Genomic DNA, 18,412 nt, shown 5'->3' on the forward strand with positions numbered 1-18,412 from the left:
TTGTTTTGGCAGTTAGAAATGAACTTTATGCCAAAAAAGCGCTTTTTAAGATATTTAAAAGAAACATGCACTTTATGAAAGCACTTTCTCCTTTTCTGCAGTAGACCCTTTTTCCAAAAATTCATCCTCGCCGTGCAAATACTCCTTCTAGAGGTCCCAACCTGTTGCACGCTCTGCCCGAACATATTCTTGAAATCTGATGCATAGCTGAAACAACACCATGCTTGGAGGCATAGGAGGATGGCATATTTTATATTGCATACCGTCCAAGTGGCTATCTACATGCTTTAACCCACCCTTCCAGTCAGACCGATGAGCCTCAAAACTTAGGATGTCCGACTGCAATCCACTGGCAAACTCTAGGTCCTTCGTGGAGTATGCAACCTTATCAGTTCTTAATCTATCCTCCCAATCTAGTTGTACTTGGTCATCAGACAAACTATTCTTCCAGCCCAAAACCATTGATTGGAGGATCTTTCCACCAAGATCCCTCATGTTTTTCAAGATTTCCTTGCATTCCTCCTGCACTTTATTAATGGTATCTTTTGTTTCATTCTTCATGCTGGTGGTCCAATACCATTCTTTAAAAATGCTGATGTCATAGGGATCTAGGATAGCGGACCATGTGGGAATCTACGTGTGGGTCCAAAAAAGAGCCCTCATGAGGGGAAGAGTTGTACCAACCACCCCATGAACCCTGAAACATTCCTTCTTTACCTCAAACAATTTGACAAGAATGGTCTCTCGGTGGTGGGCCATTTCCTTTACATCTTCAATGATCCGTTCTCCCTTTTCCTTAATGTCTCGAATCCATTTCTTGACAGCTTTGCCGGTATCACGTACTCCTTCAAACTCTGTTGTAGTCCTTTGTGCCAATGCCAATGGGGGGACATGGGATTCAGGGGCATGTTGCAATGGTTTTAGCAAGTGATCAATATATCCCTCAGCACGAATTCGGTACATATCCCTCTCAACAGTAATTTCATCGAGTTGCCTGAGCATATTTTGCACAAAGTCCTTGAACTCTTCCCTTTCTTGCTCTTTGGTGGCTTGCCCTATCGGGATGGTTGTAATGCTATAATCGGCCAATGCAATTTGATCTGTTGGCTTATCGATAGGTGGGGTAGCGATATGGATGGTGCGGTTCCTTTGCTCATCCTTGGTGATCCGAGAGTAGGTCTTGGGCTTTTTCTTTCCTTTGGACTTTGTTTCCCCTATGCGAGAGAAGATATCCTCCAAGTTGATAGGTGGCTTGACGGCTGCTTTCCATTGTGCACGAGCAACTAGCCAATCTTGCGGGATGGTCTGCTCGAATGGTATGGCCAGATTCCCACTCTGCTTCTTAGAGGTTTCAACTGGCTCATTGCCTATTTGCAATTGATCTATCATAGAAGGAACAGATGCAGTATCCAGCCCTTTACTTATAGCTGAGTTCTCCCCTACTTCATTGAACAACTGTCGGGTATCCCCTTGTGATGGTTCCTCTTCAGTTATGTCGGGCTCGTAGGTCTCATCCACCTTACGTTCTCCTTCGACGGTGGTGTCTTCTTTGCTAGCGCTATTCAATTGTAATTCATGTTGACTCCCCTAGGTGAGTTCATGCTTATCAGCCTCTTGATTAGGCGGAATTTCTCCTTCCTCACTTGATTTCCAGGTTCACTAGAACCAATGATCCTAACCTCTGCATCTAGCTCATCTTGTGCCAGAGGATTATTAGCCTCGAATGCATCAACATTGCTCTGGGAGGGCGGAGCAAGTATATAGTCAAGCTCAACTACGTCATCCTCCGAACTGGGTCCTTGGATGACGAACTAACCTGAGGCCTTCTAGTAAGGATCTTTTCCCTTCTAGTTCTTTTTGATGCTCGAGTCCCTCTATTAGCTCTGGCTTTCTTCCTCTTCTTTCCGGGTTTCTCAACCCCTTCCTTCGGTGCACTTGAGCTTCCCCCATCTTTCGAAGACTGGGAATCGAGACTGCCCATCATATGGTATGTAAATTGGATTGCTTCATGGGTTAGTCTCTCAATCTGCTGAAATAACCAATGATCGGTATACCTTCCTGGAGCTGCCATAACTGCTTCAAAATCAGTAATTGGATCCTAAGACCAATCAATTCCTGGCAAGAGGTACTTTACTGCCTCAAACTCTTGGACCTGCAAGCAATTGCCCGAATCTATCACCTGATCTGGGACCCGACGGTATTCATAAAGCTGCATCTACTGCACACTTAGCCTCAAATACTCATGCCGTCAGACCTCATAGTCATCGAAACAATTGCTCCAATAGTCCTCAATTGATGCCTTTGCTCTGTAGCGCCTGCCATAAGCTCTTTTTGCCAAATTGTCATGATCAAAACATTTCCTTGGGAAATGTTCCTGTAGGCCATAAGATGCTAACTCAGCAAGTGACTCATCAGCTTGTACTGAATTCTTGAAATGGACATCGAGGGCACCCAAAACCATAGGGAAGGTGAATCCGGATTGCTTCTTATCTCTAAGTAAGCTGCCCGTTGGATGTGCTTGCCTTGCAACTCCCATAAAGACTATTTTATCTGTCGGATAGCGTGGAAGTCGGAACGGAGCTCCCTCAAAGCTGACTATTCTGATGTAGGTGAGCCTAGGGAATTGAATAAACCAGGCGCCATATTTTTGCATCAACCTGACTAGATGCATTGTAAAGGCATCATTGACATGCTCATATTGACCAATTGCATAAGCAACGTTGTTCTTTTCCTTCTGAGCTATGTCATAGTAATGTAGTTGAGGATAGCAGTCGTACACCTTTACTTGATTGGGCCCGTTCCCGATTTCACCCTTCTTGATTAATCCTGTCAGCGGCTGGTGTCGGGCGAACATATAGACCAGGTAGGAGGTCATGGTGAAGTACTTCTTTTCTTCAAGTTCGACCAGCTAGGTATGGATATTATCACTGATGATCTGGGCCTAGTCGAACTTGGATTTTCCAGCAAAGACCTGCTCCATAAAGTAGAACATCCACTCTTCAAAAAAGTTAGACTGAGGGAGTCCCATAACCCGGCTGAGTAAGGTGACCATATCACCATGCTCGTTATGAAAGTAACTTCTAGGGGTCCTTTTACTGATTCTAATACTCGGAGGCCTTCTCTCCTTATACCATTCTTCGTTTATCAATGTCCTGCATTTAGCAAGATTCATGTCGTAAGCAACTTGTGCTTCATCTATGGTTGTAGCAATGGGATTATCCGGGAATGGGATGTCAAATGCATCCCCAATAGCCTCAGGTGTGAAATCAGCTAGCACCATATTTTCTAGAACCACTAGTCTGGTCTCTGGCTGATAATGTCAGGTAGCCTCAACTACTAGCTCATAATTATGCACAGATGGAGGGAAACCTACCGCCTGAGCGATACCACTTTCCATCATCTACCTGGGCTTGCCATAGGCATTAGGAGAATATACCCGGTCTCCGAAGTCTTGAATGTCTACGTGGCCCAAATCAGTATCACCTATGTTTTCCCATATGCTCTGGACTTTTGACTCCCTTAGTCCTCCTCTCTGTTACTAGTACTTCATCTTCTCGCCTTTACGGGGAATGTCAAACTTAGAGACCCGAGATGTTCCAGTTGCACCAGGCGTCTTTGAGGTTTCTACCGCAGATCTAGGCATTTATCCTACACAACCGGACGCGGATTACGAGATGAGATGAAGGAAACAAACAAGTTAGTCAAAATAGAGGATGATGTTAGGACATAAGGATCAATGGGAAAACTGAAAAATTTGAAGAAAGTACGATGCTTCAACTAAAAAAAAAGCCCGATTAATTTGGAAGTGAAATGCTATTAAGTTCTTTGTTTAAAATTTGCTACTTGGCTGCGGTTCAAGGCTCAGGGGTTCAATGATTGCCAATTTTGCACTCGAAGTCTTAAGTTCAGTTTTTTAAAATGTTCCAAATTTTCTCTAAGTCTGAATTTTGTCTTGCAAGGTTAATTTTGGCAGGTTCGCCTCTGCGCCATGTTTAATGTTTCAAATAGACAACCAATTTTGCATAAATAATGATTTAAAAGGAGACAAAAACGAACTTACCTAGCGAACTAGGTGTCTATCCTGCGATCTCCCCAAACTTCGGGTTTAGGAAAGGCTTTGCAAAAATGAAGGGTTAAACGCCTTCCTCTGCGTTAGTGATTTTCGGCCAAGAGAAGTATTTTGCAAGCTTGAAACGGTTAAAACGCCGCCTATGAACTGCACAATTTGCACCCTTCTTGGTGATCGAGGTATATAGATACAAATGCAAACACAAGTTTAAACACCTCCTTCTATTTTGCGATTTCCACCTCCTTTGCGTATTCTCGAGCTTAACAAGATGGAATGTGGCTTTCAAGCTGGGAGACTTTCGGGGTTTTGAGACTCAACGCCTCACGTATAACCCACGCGAATCCCTAGTTCACCCAGTTTCGGGGCAAAACAAACTTTTGCAAACTCTCAACCTTCAACACCTTCCTCCTGATCTGCGATTTCGGACTGGGAAGACTGAAAAGGCATCTTTAAAGTTTAACGTTTCGCCTTTTCGACTCGAGGCCTGTTTGCAAAAAATAAAACCTAACACCCTCCCTTGGATTTGGCAAATTTCGGGCCAGATAGCAATTTTGAAAAAGTTAACTTAGTTTACGTTCTCACTTGGATTCGACGAACTTCGGGCCGGATGTGAGTTTTGAAAAAGTTTTAAAATTTTAACGTTTTGCCTTTGTTTGGCGAACTTCGACCTAAATCGCACTTTTGAAAAGTTTTATAACTTTAGCACTTTAACTTGGTTCCCCAAAAAATCGGCGCAAAAGGGTCTTTTGCAAGCTTTTATAATTTTTCACTTTTTCACTTAGGCCCCCGAAAATCGGCCTAAATGGCACTTTTGAAAAGGTTTTAAGTTTTGCATTTTACCTTTGGTTCCCGAAAATCGGCCCAAAGGGCACTTTTGAAAACTCTTAAGTTTTGATTTCACCTTTAGTTTGGCGAACTTCGGGCGACTTGGGTCCTTTGCAAAGTTTTGAAAAGTTCACACTTAGACGTTTTACCTTGGTTTGGCGAACTTCGGGCCAGATGTGTGTTTTAAAAAGGTTTTATAATTTTAACGTTTTCACTTAGGCCCCCGAAAATCAGCCTAAATTGCAATTTTGAAAGCTTTTATTATTTTTCACTTTTTCACTCAGGCCCCCGAAAATCGGCCTAACTTGGGTGTTTTGAAAAGGTTATAAAACTTAGACACTTTGCTTCCATTTGGCGAAATTCGGCCTCCTGAGGAATTTTTCAAACTCTTGAAACTTAGGCGTTTTCCTCCATTTGCCGAAATTCGGCCTCCTTAGGAATTTTTCAAACTCTTGAAACTTAGGCGTTTTCCTCCATTTGGCGAAATTCGGCCTCCTTAGGAATGTTTCAAAGTTCTGGAATTGACACTCTTGCCTACCTAGCAAACTCTCAGGCTTTAAAACTAGGTTTCCCTTGGATTGATTTTGGGTATTCAAAATGCGAAACTCTCCGCACAGAACTTCCTAGGCTATGCGACTTAAAATCCAAACATGCCCTTTCTTTTAACGACCACAAAGCCTATTGCTTCACCACTTCCTGGATCCCAAAAAAAGGGAAGGCAAACAAAAATCAAAATTTGAAACTTAGCAGTACGAAGGTTGAAAACCAAAGAGGGGGACCCTGTCGGTGGCAGGGAGTGTGTGCAAGGCACAACATTTTGCAATTTTGAAATTTAAATCAACATCATAAGCCGACTTGTATTTTTCTTTAATTTTGATTTTCAAAGATTTTAATTTCGTCATTAAGGGTCGACTTGAACTTAACTCCCCCTTAGCAGCATTAGGATGGTATCAAGAATTGTGATGAGCGCTAGGTGATGGTACCTAAGGAGAGTTGGGCGCTAATCCATGGTTCAGCTGGATTCATGAGTGTAATTCCTTGGTTGAGCTGGATTTTAGGTTGCAATTCCTTGGTTGAGCTGGATTTTAGGTCACAATTCCTTGGTCGAGCCAGGTTTTTGGTTGTAATTCCTTGGTTGAGCTGGAGTTTAGGTCGCAATTCCTTAGTTGAGCTGGATTTTAGGTTGCAATTCCTTGGTTGAGCTGGATTTTAGGTCGCAATTCGTTGGTTGAGCTGGATTTTAGGTCGCAATTCCTTGGTTGAGATGGATAAAACTTTGGTGAACAATTTCCAAGTGGAAACTTGTGGATTTTGCTAAAAAAAAAACTTCTTTAATTTCACAATTTAACCTTTTAATTTCAATTTAAAATTCCACCTCACACAAAGATCATACTTGAATTTGACAATTTTGTCCAAGAACATTACAAAATTTTCTCAATTTCCTTCCTATCAAGGTCCGAAAATCTTACCTCAACAAGGAATATTCCTTGTCCAAGTTTTGAATTTTACATTTTCATCCTTAGCATTTCAAAATCCTTAAATCTTTAGCAATTTGATTCTGACAACAACTCTACAACATTCTTACAATTTCTAGCAACCTTGACAGCATTTTATAATTTTGACAATTTCGACAGTTTTGACAAGATTTTGCAACTTTTCTTGTTTAATGACAACATTTTGCACTTTTGACAAGATTTAACAACTTTTAGCAATTTGACCTTAACCCTCAATACTAATGCCTATTTTAAGAGTTCTAGACTCAAATGATGAATTACATACTTGATCACACTAAGGACAAGATATTGCACTTCCAAGACATTCCAAACATCACTTAACACTCACCCCATCCAAGACTAACAAGACAAACCCCTCTCACAAACAAAGGTTAAAAACTACAAAATTAATGCCAAGCTAAAAACGACTTAAACAAAGAACACTAAATTAAAAAGTGAAAAAGTGGCGGTCTCCATTTGCAATGGGGTGATGTGTGAAAACGTCACAACAATAACAATAAAATGCATTTATCGTCCTCATCTATCTTCACATCAACTGATTGCAACCAACTCAAAATTAGATTAAAAGTATTTAAGTTTCATGCAACCAAGTTTCTAAATAGCAAGACTTTGTTGTGATGTTTTCACACATCACCCCATTGCAAATGGGGACCCCCTACTTTTTAGGTCCTCGTGGTCTTTTGGTTTTTGTTTTCTTTGGGTCTTTTTGCGGCAGTCTCTTCGTTCTCCTTATTTTGCAAGTGTTTTGGGGTGAATTTGATCAAGTCTACAAGTCATTTGAGCAAATTTGGCTAAGTCTGGAACTCATTTGGTCCATTTAAGGGTTTTGCCCTTTAGACTTAGATTTGAGGTCTTTTCCTTAGGGTTTTGAAAAAAATTGAACATTGCATTGGAATTAGGACCCTTCAATGAAGCTACCAGTGAAATTTGAGCGAATTCTTAGGAAGTTCCTATCTTTTTAGGGGTTTCACTGCCTCTCGAAGTTTCTTTATTTTGCCAAAAATCAAACTTACTATTTTTAGAATTTTCTATTTTTAGTGTCATATTGCCCTGATTTGCCCTAATTCGCCATAATTTTGAATTTTTGAAGTACTTACTATTTTTAGTAAGTCTATTTTTGGCAGGTTCTTCACAGGCAGGGGCCCCAACACTGAAGACTGAACATTCCTGAAAATCCATCGCTAAATCCATAAAGTGTGAAAAAGCAGGCAATTGATCAAAAAATGGATGTTTGAATTCATTCCAAAAGTGTAAAGGCATTGAAAAATTTCCTAAGGCACGAAATCCACTTCAATCCAAGATGGCATCCTGATCTAGAAAGTGCAAAATGGTTAAGTCTAGAGAAAAGCCAAGCAAGAATCCTTACCATGACAAGGCAACATGCAAATCTGGAAGGTGTTAGATTGGGGTCATGACCAAAATTCCTTAAGAACATGGATTCCATGCCCAAGTTTGTGTTGACGTATCTAAAGTCGCATTGCTGCAAACTCCATACAACCAACGCAGAATAGAATAAACCTGCTGAGTATCCTATCCTCTCTTGAGATAAGGAAATCCCTAGTGCTATTTTCTACGTTTCATCAAAGGGAATAACCTCAAGGTTTCGTTTGTCAGGGCTTGACTGCAGGATTGCTCAATGGTTTGATGTGTTTTTTTTGCTAGAAACAAAAGGGGAACTTACGGTGAAATAGGCAATTGCTGGATGAGTTCCCCGAAACTTTAATGGTCTTGTTTATCAAATGGTTTAAGTCGGGTCGATACTGTTTTCAGTAGGACTGTAGATTCTCTTGGTAAAAAAAAAGGGGAAAAGGAGAGATAGAGAGAGAGAGCTATAGAAAATATAAATTTTAACTAAGATAGCAGATTTAGTAAACAGACAGACACCTCCAAATAACTAAATTAAGCATTACCAGCCATTTAAGCACAATACTTGCATCAATCTAGTGCGATCTTCAAGGGAAAATTGAATTTTCATACTATTAAATACAACATCAGAACTTTGACATTCATTTAGTGAGCATTCAATAACCGAACTAAGAATATGAAAGGTTTAGATTAACCATACAGAAGGAAAGACAATCAGCCATTCCCTAATGGTATGAACAGCGAGGATTCTATCGGATGTTTACTTAGAAAATGCTATATAAAAGAAAGAAACATAACTGAAAATTTTAAATTAATGAAGGAGACCATGCACTCACAGGGAAACTTGAAACAGTCTTAAGCTTGCATTAAATCCTATAAATTTCGCCAGAGCTTTAACAACAATCCAAAAAACTTCTTACAAAATGAGGGCAAACCAGTCCCTTAAATAAGCTTCAAAAATGGATGAATGGCCAAGATCTAATCTAAACTAAAGGCCCAGATTCATCCATAAAACATGGCTGCCCATACCCATAAATGGGAGGCAAATATCAGCAACTACCCCAAAGGGAGTAATAACTACCCCAAAAGGTAATTAGAACTTATCCAAAAATAATCCAAAAAGGTGCCTACACATAAATTTTTACATTTAGTTGACTTGGAAGTCAAACATGACCCTTTGGCCAAAAAGTGCACTTTTCAAAATCAGAAAGGAAAAAAAAACACTTTAGGAGAGCACTTTTTCTTTTTCAACTTCACACCCCTTTTCCAGGAATTCATCCTCGCCATGCAAATATTCTCGCCAAAGGTCCCGACCTGCTGTACGTTCCTCACGAACATATTCCTGGAACCTGAGGCACAATTGGAATAGCAAACTGAATGGAGGCATAGGAGGATGGCGAATTTTATACTGCATGCCTTCAAGGTATTGGTCTACGTGCTTCAAACCATCCTTCCAGCTGGAACAATTACGCTCAAAGCACAACATGTCTGACTGGAATTGACCAGCAAAACTTAGGTCCTTAGTAGAATAGGTGATCCTATCTGTCCCTAGTCTTTCCTCCCAGTCCGGCTGTATCACTTCATCGAACAGGGCACTTTGCCATCCTGAGACCATTGATCGGAGGATCATTTTGCTGAGTTCTTGCATTGTGTTCAGAATTGTCTCGCATGCATCATGTTCTTTATCAATGATTTCTCGTGTCATTCTTTACGGTGATAGTCCAGTACCATTCCTTAAGAGTGTTGATGTTATAAGGATCTAGGATGGTGGATAATGTAGGAATCTGTGCATGGGTCCAGAAGAGAGCTCTTATGAGGGGAAGAGTAGTGGCAGCCACTTCATGCATTCTAAGGGATTCCCTCTTTACCTCTAATAGCCGGACCAGGGTGGCCTCTCGATGGTGAGCCGTCTCTTTTACTTCTTCGAGGATTCATTCTCCCCTCCCTTTGATGCCCTGTATCCATTCTCTGACGGCCCTCGCAGTATCTCGTACTCCTTCAAATTCTGTTGTGGTCCTCTGTGCCAAGGCCGTCGGGGGAATGTGGGATTCGGAAGCATTATGCAATGGTCTCAGGAGTTGATCGATGTATCCCTCGACATGCTCAGCACGAGCTCGATACATGTCCTTTTCAGCTGTTATCTCTTCAAGTTGATTGAGCATGTTCTGTACTGAATCCTTGAATTCCTCCTTTTCCTGTTCCTTAGTGGCTCGTCCAATGGGGACGATTGTGATGCTATAATCTGTTGGTGTGATCTAATCTGTTGGCTTGTCTACAGGCGGGGTGGCGATGTGAAGAGTACGGTTCCTTTGCTCATCTTTGGTTATTCTGGAATATGCTTTGGGATTTTTCTTCCCCTTGGCTTTAGCTTGATCTATACGTGAGAAGATGTCTTCCAAATCAATGGGTGGCTTTGTGGCGGCCTTGCGTTGGGCTCAGGCAATCAACCATTCCTGAGGTACAGTCTGGGCTGATGCTATGGTTAAATTTTCACTCTGTTCTTTGATGTTTTCAGCCATCTCACCACAAATTTGTAGTTGCTCAGTTACGAGGGGAGGGGAGGAGGTGTCAAGCTCTTTGCTTGCAGCAGAGTTTTCTCCTACTTCACTGAACAATTGACTGGTGCCTTTGTGTGATGGTAGCTCTTCATTCTTTTCAAGCTCGTGGGTCTCCTCTGTCTTTTTCTCTCCTTCAACGGTAGAGTCATCTTTGGCAGTGTTGTGGAGCAGCAGTTCATGGCGACTCTGTTGGGTGGGTTCATGTACTTTGATCTCCTGAATGGATGGAATCTCTCCTTCCTCAATTTGGTTACCCGGCTCGGCTGATTCAATGACTCTTAGCTCGACATCCAGCATGTCGGGTGCGGGAGGATCATCAGCTCCAAATGCGTTGATGTCACTCTAGGAAGGAGGAGTAGGTATATAATCCAATTCTACTACATCGTCGGACGAACTGGGGTCCTTTGACGATGAAGTGACCTCTGGCCTCCTAATGGGAATCTTCTCCCTTCTTGTTCTCTTGGATGTCCGAGTTCCTCTATTGGCTTTAGCCTTCTTCCTTTTCTCAGGCTTTTCAATTTCTTCCCTAGGTGCACTGGAAGTTCCCTCATCTTTGGAGGACTGAAAATCAAGGCTACCCATTAAGTGGTAAGTGAACTAGACTCCTTCATGAATTAGTCACTCAATTTGCTAATGCAACCATTGGTCGGTATATCTTGCTGGGGCTGCCATGACTGACTCAAAATCAGTGATCGGGTCTTGCGACCAATCAACGCCTGGCAAAAGATGCCTTACTGCCTCAAATTCCCGGACCTGCAGGCAATTTCCTGAATTTGTGAGTTGATCTGGGACCCAACGATATTCATAGAGTCGCATTTGCTGCACACTCAGCCTAGAATATTCATGCCTTTGGACCTCATAGTCATCAGAGCAGTTTTTCCAATAATCTTCAACTGACTCCTTTGCTCTATACCGCCTGCCATAGGCTCTCTTTGCCAGATTGTCGTGATCAAAGCATTTCCTTGGAAAATGCTCCTGTAGGCCATAGGAGGCCAGCTCGGCGAAGGATTCCTCTACTTGGGTGGGGGTCTTCAGATGGACATCCTAGTTGCCTATAATCATGGGGAATGCGAATCCAGCCTGCTTGTTGTCTCTGAGTAAGATGTTGGCTGAACGTGACTGCCTTGCGACCTCCATAAGAACTATCTTGTCGATTGGGTACCGTGGAAGCCGAAGAGGGGCACCATCAAAGCCAGCTATCCAGATATAGGAGAACCTTGGGAACTGGATGAACCAGGCTCTGTATCTCTGTACTAGAATAGTAGCTTGCTCCGAGAGCCTTATGTGTAATCCTCCCTGCATAAGCCTGACCAAGTGCATTGTGAAGGCGTCATTGATGCGCTCATACTGGCCAACTGCATAAGTCGGGCTGTTCTTTTCTCTCTGAGCTATATCCTGATAGTGAAGCTGTGGGTAACAATCATATACCTTTACCTGATCAGGTCCATTCCCAATTTCACCTTTCATTATTAAACCTAGCAGTGGCTGGTTCCTGGCAAACATGTAGACCAAATAAGAGGTCATAGTGAAGTACTTCTTTGTCTCGAGTTCAATTAGCTGAGCATGGATGTTGTCGCTTATAATCTAGGCCCAGTCAAACTTGGACTTCCCAGCGAAGACTTGCTTTGTGAAATAAAACATCCACTCTTCAAAGTAGTTGGATTTGGGAAGTCCCATAACCCTGCTAAGCAATGTGACCATGTCCCCATGCCCATTGTGAAAGTCACTTCTTGGAGTCTTTTTCCCAATTCTGACGCTTGGAGGTCTCCTCTCCTTGTACCACTCTTCATTGATCAGTGTTCTGCATCTGGCAGGATTCATATCATACGCCCCATGCGCCTCATCTATAGTTGTTGCTATAGGGTTGTTTAGGAAGGGAATGTCAAATGCATCGCCAATGGCCTTAGGAGTGAAGTTAGCGAGGACCATGTCCTCAAGGAGCACCATTCTGGAACTTGGCTGGTAATGTCAGGTGGCCTCCACTACTAACTCATAGTTTTGCACTGCTAGGGGAAATCCTGTTGCTTGGGCGATGTCACTTTCCATCATCTGCCTAGGCCTGCCGTAGGCATTAGGGGAGAAGACTCGGCTTCTGAAATCTTGGATTCAATATGGCCTAGGTCAGTATCACCAACATTATCCCAAACACTCTGAACTTTTGACTCTCTCAATCCCCCTCTTTGATACTGGTACTTCATCCTTTCGACTCGACGGGGGATATCTGATTTGGATGCTCGCGATGTCTTAGTTGTAGTAGGCGTCTTTGATGATTCTACCGCTGATTTAGGCATTTATCCTGCACAGTCAGACACGGATTACGAGGCGATAAAAGGAAGCAAAGCGGGTTAGATAAAGAATATGTCAGCATTCAAGGATTAATTCAAAAATTGTATTGGAAGAACAACATGATTTTGTTAATTAAAAGCTTGGTTGATTTAAACCCAAGTATTTATGAAGCTTTTGATTGCAAATTTATACTTAAGCATTTTCGGGATCAATTTTCAAAATGGACAAAGCTTGAGAAATTTTCCTAAGTTTGAAAATGCATTTTCTAGCTGATTCTTAGGAGTAAGTTTTGATTTCAATTGCTTTGCATGACACCTTATAAACGGAAAGATGCGATTCTCAAGATTTATGCATTTTAATCAATTTTGCCACACAGACATCCATCCAATTTGTAAATATTTCAAACGATCGAGAGAGGTAAAGCGTACGTACCTAGTGAAAATGGACGGCGAGAAATTGCACGATTTGCCCAGCAAGAACGGATGGGAAAGTTCTGCAAATTTTGAATTTCAATGGTTAACTTTATTCAAATTTTCGTGCCTATGGTTTGAAAAGAACTTGCAGTTTTGAATTTTAGACTTAGCGATTTTTTTACCTTGGGCGAAATGGTAATTGAACTTGAATGTTTGAAAGGGTATATGTCAGCGATTTTACCTTGAGAAATTTCAGCAAATGAAGGGAAGGGGGTTTCAGATTATGAAAATTCACGCTTCTGCCCTACAGTGAGCCATTACGGGTTTACTGTGTTTGCAAGATTTGTACAAAAAAAAAAGGCGATCTTACCTTTGATGTAAATTGTGCTCTCTGGCTCCACCCTCCAAACCTTACGCGATCCTCTTTCACGCGATTTTACCCTAACTTTGGCAGAATGAGGGAATTTTAAAAACTTCAAACACTTCGCATTTTCATCCTCCAAATTGCGAACTTCGGTGCTTTCGCATTTTATCCCCTACTACTCTAATTTCGGAGAATGATGAGTCTTTGCCAATTTCAGCATTCTAAAGGGTTTTGCCAACTTCAATCTTTACTTTCCCCACGCCTTTCCTCCGGATTGCGACTTTCGGCGATTGGGAGGAGTTTGAAACTTTAAACTTTTCGCGTTTATCCCTAGCAAGGCAATCTTCGGCATTCTAGAGGGTTTTGCTAATTTCGGACCCTTCGACAATTTTGCCAAATTTCGGACTTTTGACATTTCACTTAAGGGGTCCGAAATTTGGCCCTTTGGGCATTTTTGCCAACTTTTTAACTTTTGACATTTCACTTAAGGGGTCTGAACTTCGGCCCTTTGGGCATTTTTGCCAACTTTTTAACTTTTGACATTTCACTTAAGGGGTCCGAAATTCGGCCCTTTGGGCATTTTTGCCAACTTTTTAATTTTCTCATTTCACTTAAGGGGTCCGAAATTCGGCCCTTTGGGCATTTTTGCCAACTTTTTAACTTTTGACATTTCACTTAAGGGGTCCGAAATTCGGCCCTTTGGGCATTTTTGCCAACTTTTTAATTTTCTCATTAGCTAGCGAGAATCACCATTCATACAAATCTCACAAACTTATAAAAACAAACATCATGTAACCCCTCTCATCGTTTTATGTGAAAACTAGCGACTTTGGGTCCTCATGCGACCTTCGGACGTGCTGTTCTTTTTCTTGGCAGAATTCGCCAGTCTCCATCATCACACGCCCATTCAAGGCGATTTCACAAGCTTGAACAATCTTTTGGAATTCATGCCCGAGGGCTCGACTGACCTAATGGAATCACCAGCTCTTTCGCTCAACATCATCATCTTACGGACTGAACACAGGCTCGCTTGAAAGGACACGAGAGGCTCTGCGCGGAACTCAACAGGGCGAAGATGGAAAGGCTCAAAAAGGAATTCAAATGAATTATATGTTGCTGACATGGCTGGCAAGTCATATGATTTCAGCAGTTAGGCCTACTGGATAGTGTAATAACTTTAAATTTTCAAAATACTTTATGGGTTTGACAAAGTATAAGCAGATTATTTTGATAGGTTGTCAAGGTTTGTAGTATGTCAACTTTCCTAGATGAGTTTTAAACAAAGTTAATGACATGTAGACCTAATAAGGGGCATAGGATAACCAGTGTCTATAGTCTCTCTCAGAAGTTCAACAATGGCTTCCCCTAGTCTACCAAAATTCATCTTATAAAAAATATGGTATCCAATATTATTTTCTACTAACAACACAAATATTTTAGTTATTACTTATTATCATTATTAGACCTGATAAGGGGCATAGGATAACCAGTGTCTATAGTCTGTCTCAGAAGTTCAACAATGGCTTCCTCTAGTCTACCAAAATTTATGTTATAAAAACTATGGTATCCAATTAAATTTTCTACTAACAACACAAGTATTTTAGGTATTACTTATTATCATTATGTGTGAAATTTCCTTTCTTTGTAGACAAATTCAATGTATCATGACAAAAGAATAGTTACATATATGACAAAACCCAATGATATGGTTAAAAAGATGTATAGTATCAAAGAAAGTTTGCAAACCTTCTCAAATTGTTGAGCCATAGATGGAGGGCTGACAACCAAGAAAGCATAAGCTTCTAATTGTGTGGGCCAGCCAGTCATTTTAAGAGGAAAGCTCTGAGGCCTACAATACAAGTTAACCATCATATATTATTCAATAATTAGAAAGTATGACTCCATGATAGAAGTAATAGACATCATTATTCACAGCAGAATTTCTACATGACCAAATAAATATTGCTACTACTGTTTTCCCTTCTGATAACAACATGAAAAACAAACAATACCATGCATGCAAAATAATAAAACTAAGCTAGAAACAACATCCAAGATGAAATTCTAAATTTCAGTCAAATATCAAAGAATCTAGTCAGTAGATCTGGTCTCTCAAGAGTTCGATTGGGGTGGATATTTTGTTCTGAATAACTTAAAAAGCTAAAAAATGTTACCCAAGACCCCATAGTATGACAACCATTGACAGCACTCTAAAAGGAATATTTCCCATTAACGATGTACCAAATCCAGAAGACTAGTACCTTCATGAATCCAACCTATTTAACCTATCTTTAAGACCCAACCAATCTATTATTCTTGTCCATTCAAATTGCTGTAGTATATGAAACAAAAAAAGGGATGTAATTTCAATATGATTAAGTACCAGAAGCATTTCCCCTATGGTGCAGAAAAAAACTTCTTTATGAAAAATGGATAATGATATTCTTACAAGAAAGAGAGAAAAACAAGTTGACCACATTTTTCTATTTATGAAGATAACACAACTAAAGGATCACATCACATACATGGCTAATGTTCATGTTGCACTTCCTAGATATCATCTCGAGGTTTTAAACCGAGTCCAGACATTTTTCTACTCCATAAAATAGATCACCTCAATTTCAATGCACGTCACATATGCAAAATAAGTAGTCTTACTTACATGTGAAGAGTAATTTAACAGCAGTTTATAATCTTATGACGTTGTGTTACAACGGATTTTTGCCAAGTTTATATTTTTGGAAGCACTCTTTGATTAAAGAACAAAGATAAGACAGACAAGAACATCTAATGTGTGGTTCTATTAGTCAACACAATGGTATATTATTGATGTACAAGAAATGCAAATACATAGAGTTCAAGATGAATAATGCAAGCTGTTAATTATGCTGCCCATATTTTGATGGTCCATATTTTATTAAGGATATTGTGAGCCACTGTTCACCGACTAGTCATAATTTATATTGCACATTATTTTGATTAATGAGCCCTCAAAAATTATATTATTCTACATCCTTGTGATATCCCTAAATATGCCTTTTTGTATTATAAAAAATATTCCTAACAAACCAATTTCTATCCATCTTACACAATTATATGAATGAAGTGATTTATGTTCTAAATTATGACTGTTATGGAGAAATTGATTGCTTTCTAGCTAGAATAAGATAGAATGGACTATTAATCTGAAATTGGTTTGCTCAAGTTGTTTGTACAGTTTCTCGTGTGCTTTTAAAGGTTTAGAAGGGATTGGTGGTGGTGCACAAGATAAAGTATCCAGTTAGAACAGTTTGTCTTGTTGTGCAGATAACAGCCTTCTTGTGCAAGAAAACAACTTTGCTATGCAGGATCTCAGACTTGCTGCAGAAGATAAATCTGCCATGAAAGGTAGCTACTAAGCTCTCCAACACAACGAATATACTAGCAAAGTAACCACTTTGGTGCAGTTGAACTTGTACTCCCGCTGAATTGACTTAGTTTTGATTTGAATCTGCCTTATCAGATGATTAATTTGATTCAAAATCACCGTCATTCGTCGATCCTTTCTCTACAATTCGGCTTTGATCTGTTTATATCTGCCTATTAGATTTCTTTGCATCGAATGGGTTTGAAATGATAATTTTAGTTCCAACCCTTTTATGCACCCCTTGAGCAGTTTTTCCCCTTAGCAAGGTTGGCCAGCCTGTGAATCCATTTATTTTCACTTTGAAATTTCCATATCTAGATCAGGTCGGCCCTATATCTCTTTAAATTCCAATTGTCTTGGATGATATAAGTAAAGAGTTGAATGCTCAATCCTCAACATAATTGACCTTGGCATTAAAACGTTAGCTCTGTTCTGCTCTTATGTGAATTCTGCCTCTTGAAATGAATTGAATTTGATGATGTGAATGAGGCTTTTGATCTGACTTAAATCGTACTCTCCATGTTTTGAAAAAAAAAAAACAAGCCGACCTATGCACACGTCTTCTAATTTTTGTGTTTTTTAAATTTAAATCTCTCCTTAGGCCAGCCAACCTAGTCCTAAACTCCACCCTAGCGGAATTAAGAGGTGATCAAGGATAAAATGGTAAGGGCTAGAACCAGGTCGGAAATTCAGTAGCCATGCCGATTTTACCCTTATTTTCTCAAGGAAATTCAGCTCCTACAGGGATAATTTGATGATAAAAATCCCAATTTTGAGTCAAAATTAAAGACAATTGAGATGATTTCAATCCCTATTTTAGGCCCAAAACAAAGACAAAGTTGGAGCAGAATTTGAGCCTCTATTTGGATTTGCATAAAGGAAAAAAGGAAAATCGATCTTCAAGAGAACTCCTTTGAAAAATTCCAAATATTGCCCAAAAATACGGATAAACGAGATCGGAATTATATGTCTCATAAGGATTTTTTATCAAAGGAAATAAGGAATTCCGATTTCTATAAGGAAAATTGATGACAATAATCCCAATTTTTAGACCAAAAATAGGATAAAGTGGATCGAAAATCCACATCCCATCCAGATAAAAATGAGGATTAAAATGTGAATTGCTACGAAGGGAAAATCGATCCTCATACGGATAAAATCAATAGTTCTTACGACAACTCGATTTTCATAGGGAATTTTGAATGATTTCGATCCAAGAATTTCAAGGATTTTGCCAAAAATTACAACTTCCTTCCAATTTCAAATAAGGACAATGAATTTTTCTTGAATGGATTTTCAATTGGAAACTTGGAATTTGATCATTGTGAGGAAGGAAAATCAACTTCCATGTGGATTTATGAATGAAAGATCCAAAAATTCAAGGAATGATGCAATCCAAAATCCAGATTTTTTTTAAGGACAATTAAGGTAAGACATTGATAACTTGTCCAAGAAAATAAGGATTCCTCAATGTGAATTCAAGGATTGTTTGATGAAAACACGACTTTAATCCATGAATTACAAGGATTACTTTCCCTAATTGAAATCTAACTTGAAGGAGGATTTTTCATAACAAATTTTAGGAATTTCCCATGAAATTTTCAATCAAAAT

At 40.0% G+C, this 18,412-nt stretch overlaps 1 protein-coding gene across 2 annotated transcripts in view; it reads right to left on the reverse strand.

The window, feature by feature from the left end:
- The window catches only part of LOC131067012 (ribulose-1,5 bisphosphate carboxylase/oxygenase large subunit N-methyltransferase, chloroplastic), a 177,749-nt gene that overhangs the window by 23,237 nt on the left and 136,100 nt on the right, over positions 1–18,412 (reverse strand). For both annotated transcript variants that reach the window (XR_009111760.2, XM_058001931.2), the window contains exon 9: positions 15,141–15,243. Coding sequence is in view for 1 of the 2 variants with exons in the window: in XM_058001931.2 (XP_057857914.1) it covers positions 15,141–15,243 (103 nt within the window). In the remaining variant the exon portion in view is untranslated. The remainder of the gene's footprint in view (positions 1–15,140; positions 15,244–18,412) is intronic.

This window comes from Cryptomeria japonica, chromosome 3, assembly GCF_030272615.1.
Source record: "Cryptomeria japonica chromosome 3, Sugi_1.0, whole genome shotgun sequence".
Lineage (NCBI taxonomy): Eukaryota > Viridiplantae > Streptophyta > Pinopsida > Cupressales > Cupressaceae > Cryptomeria > Cryptomeria japonica.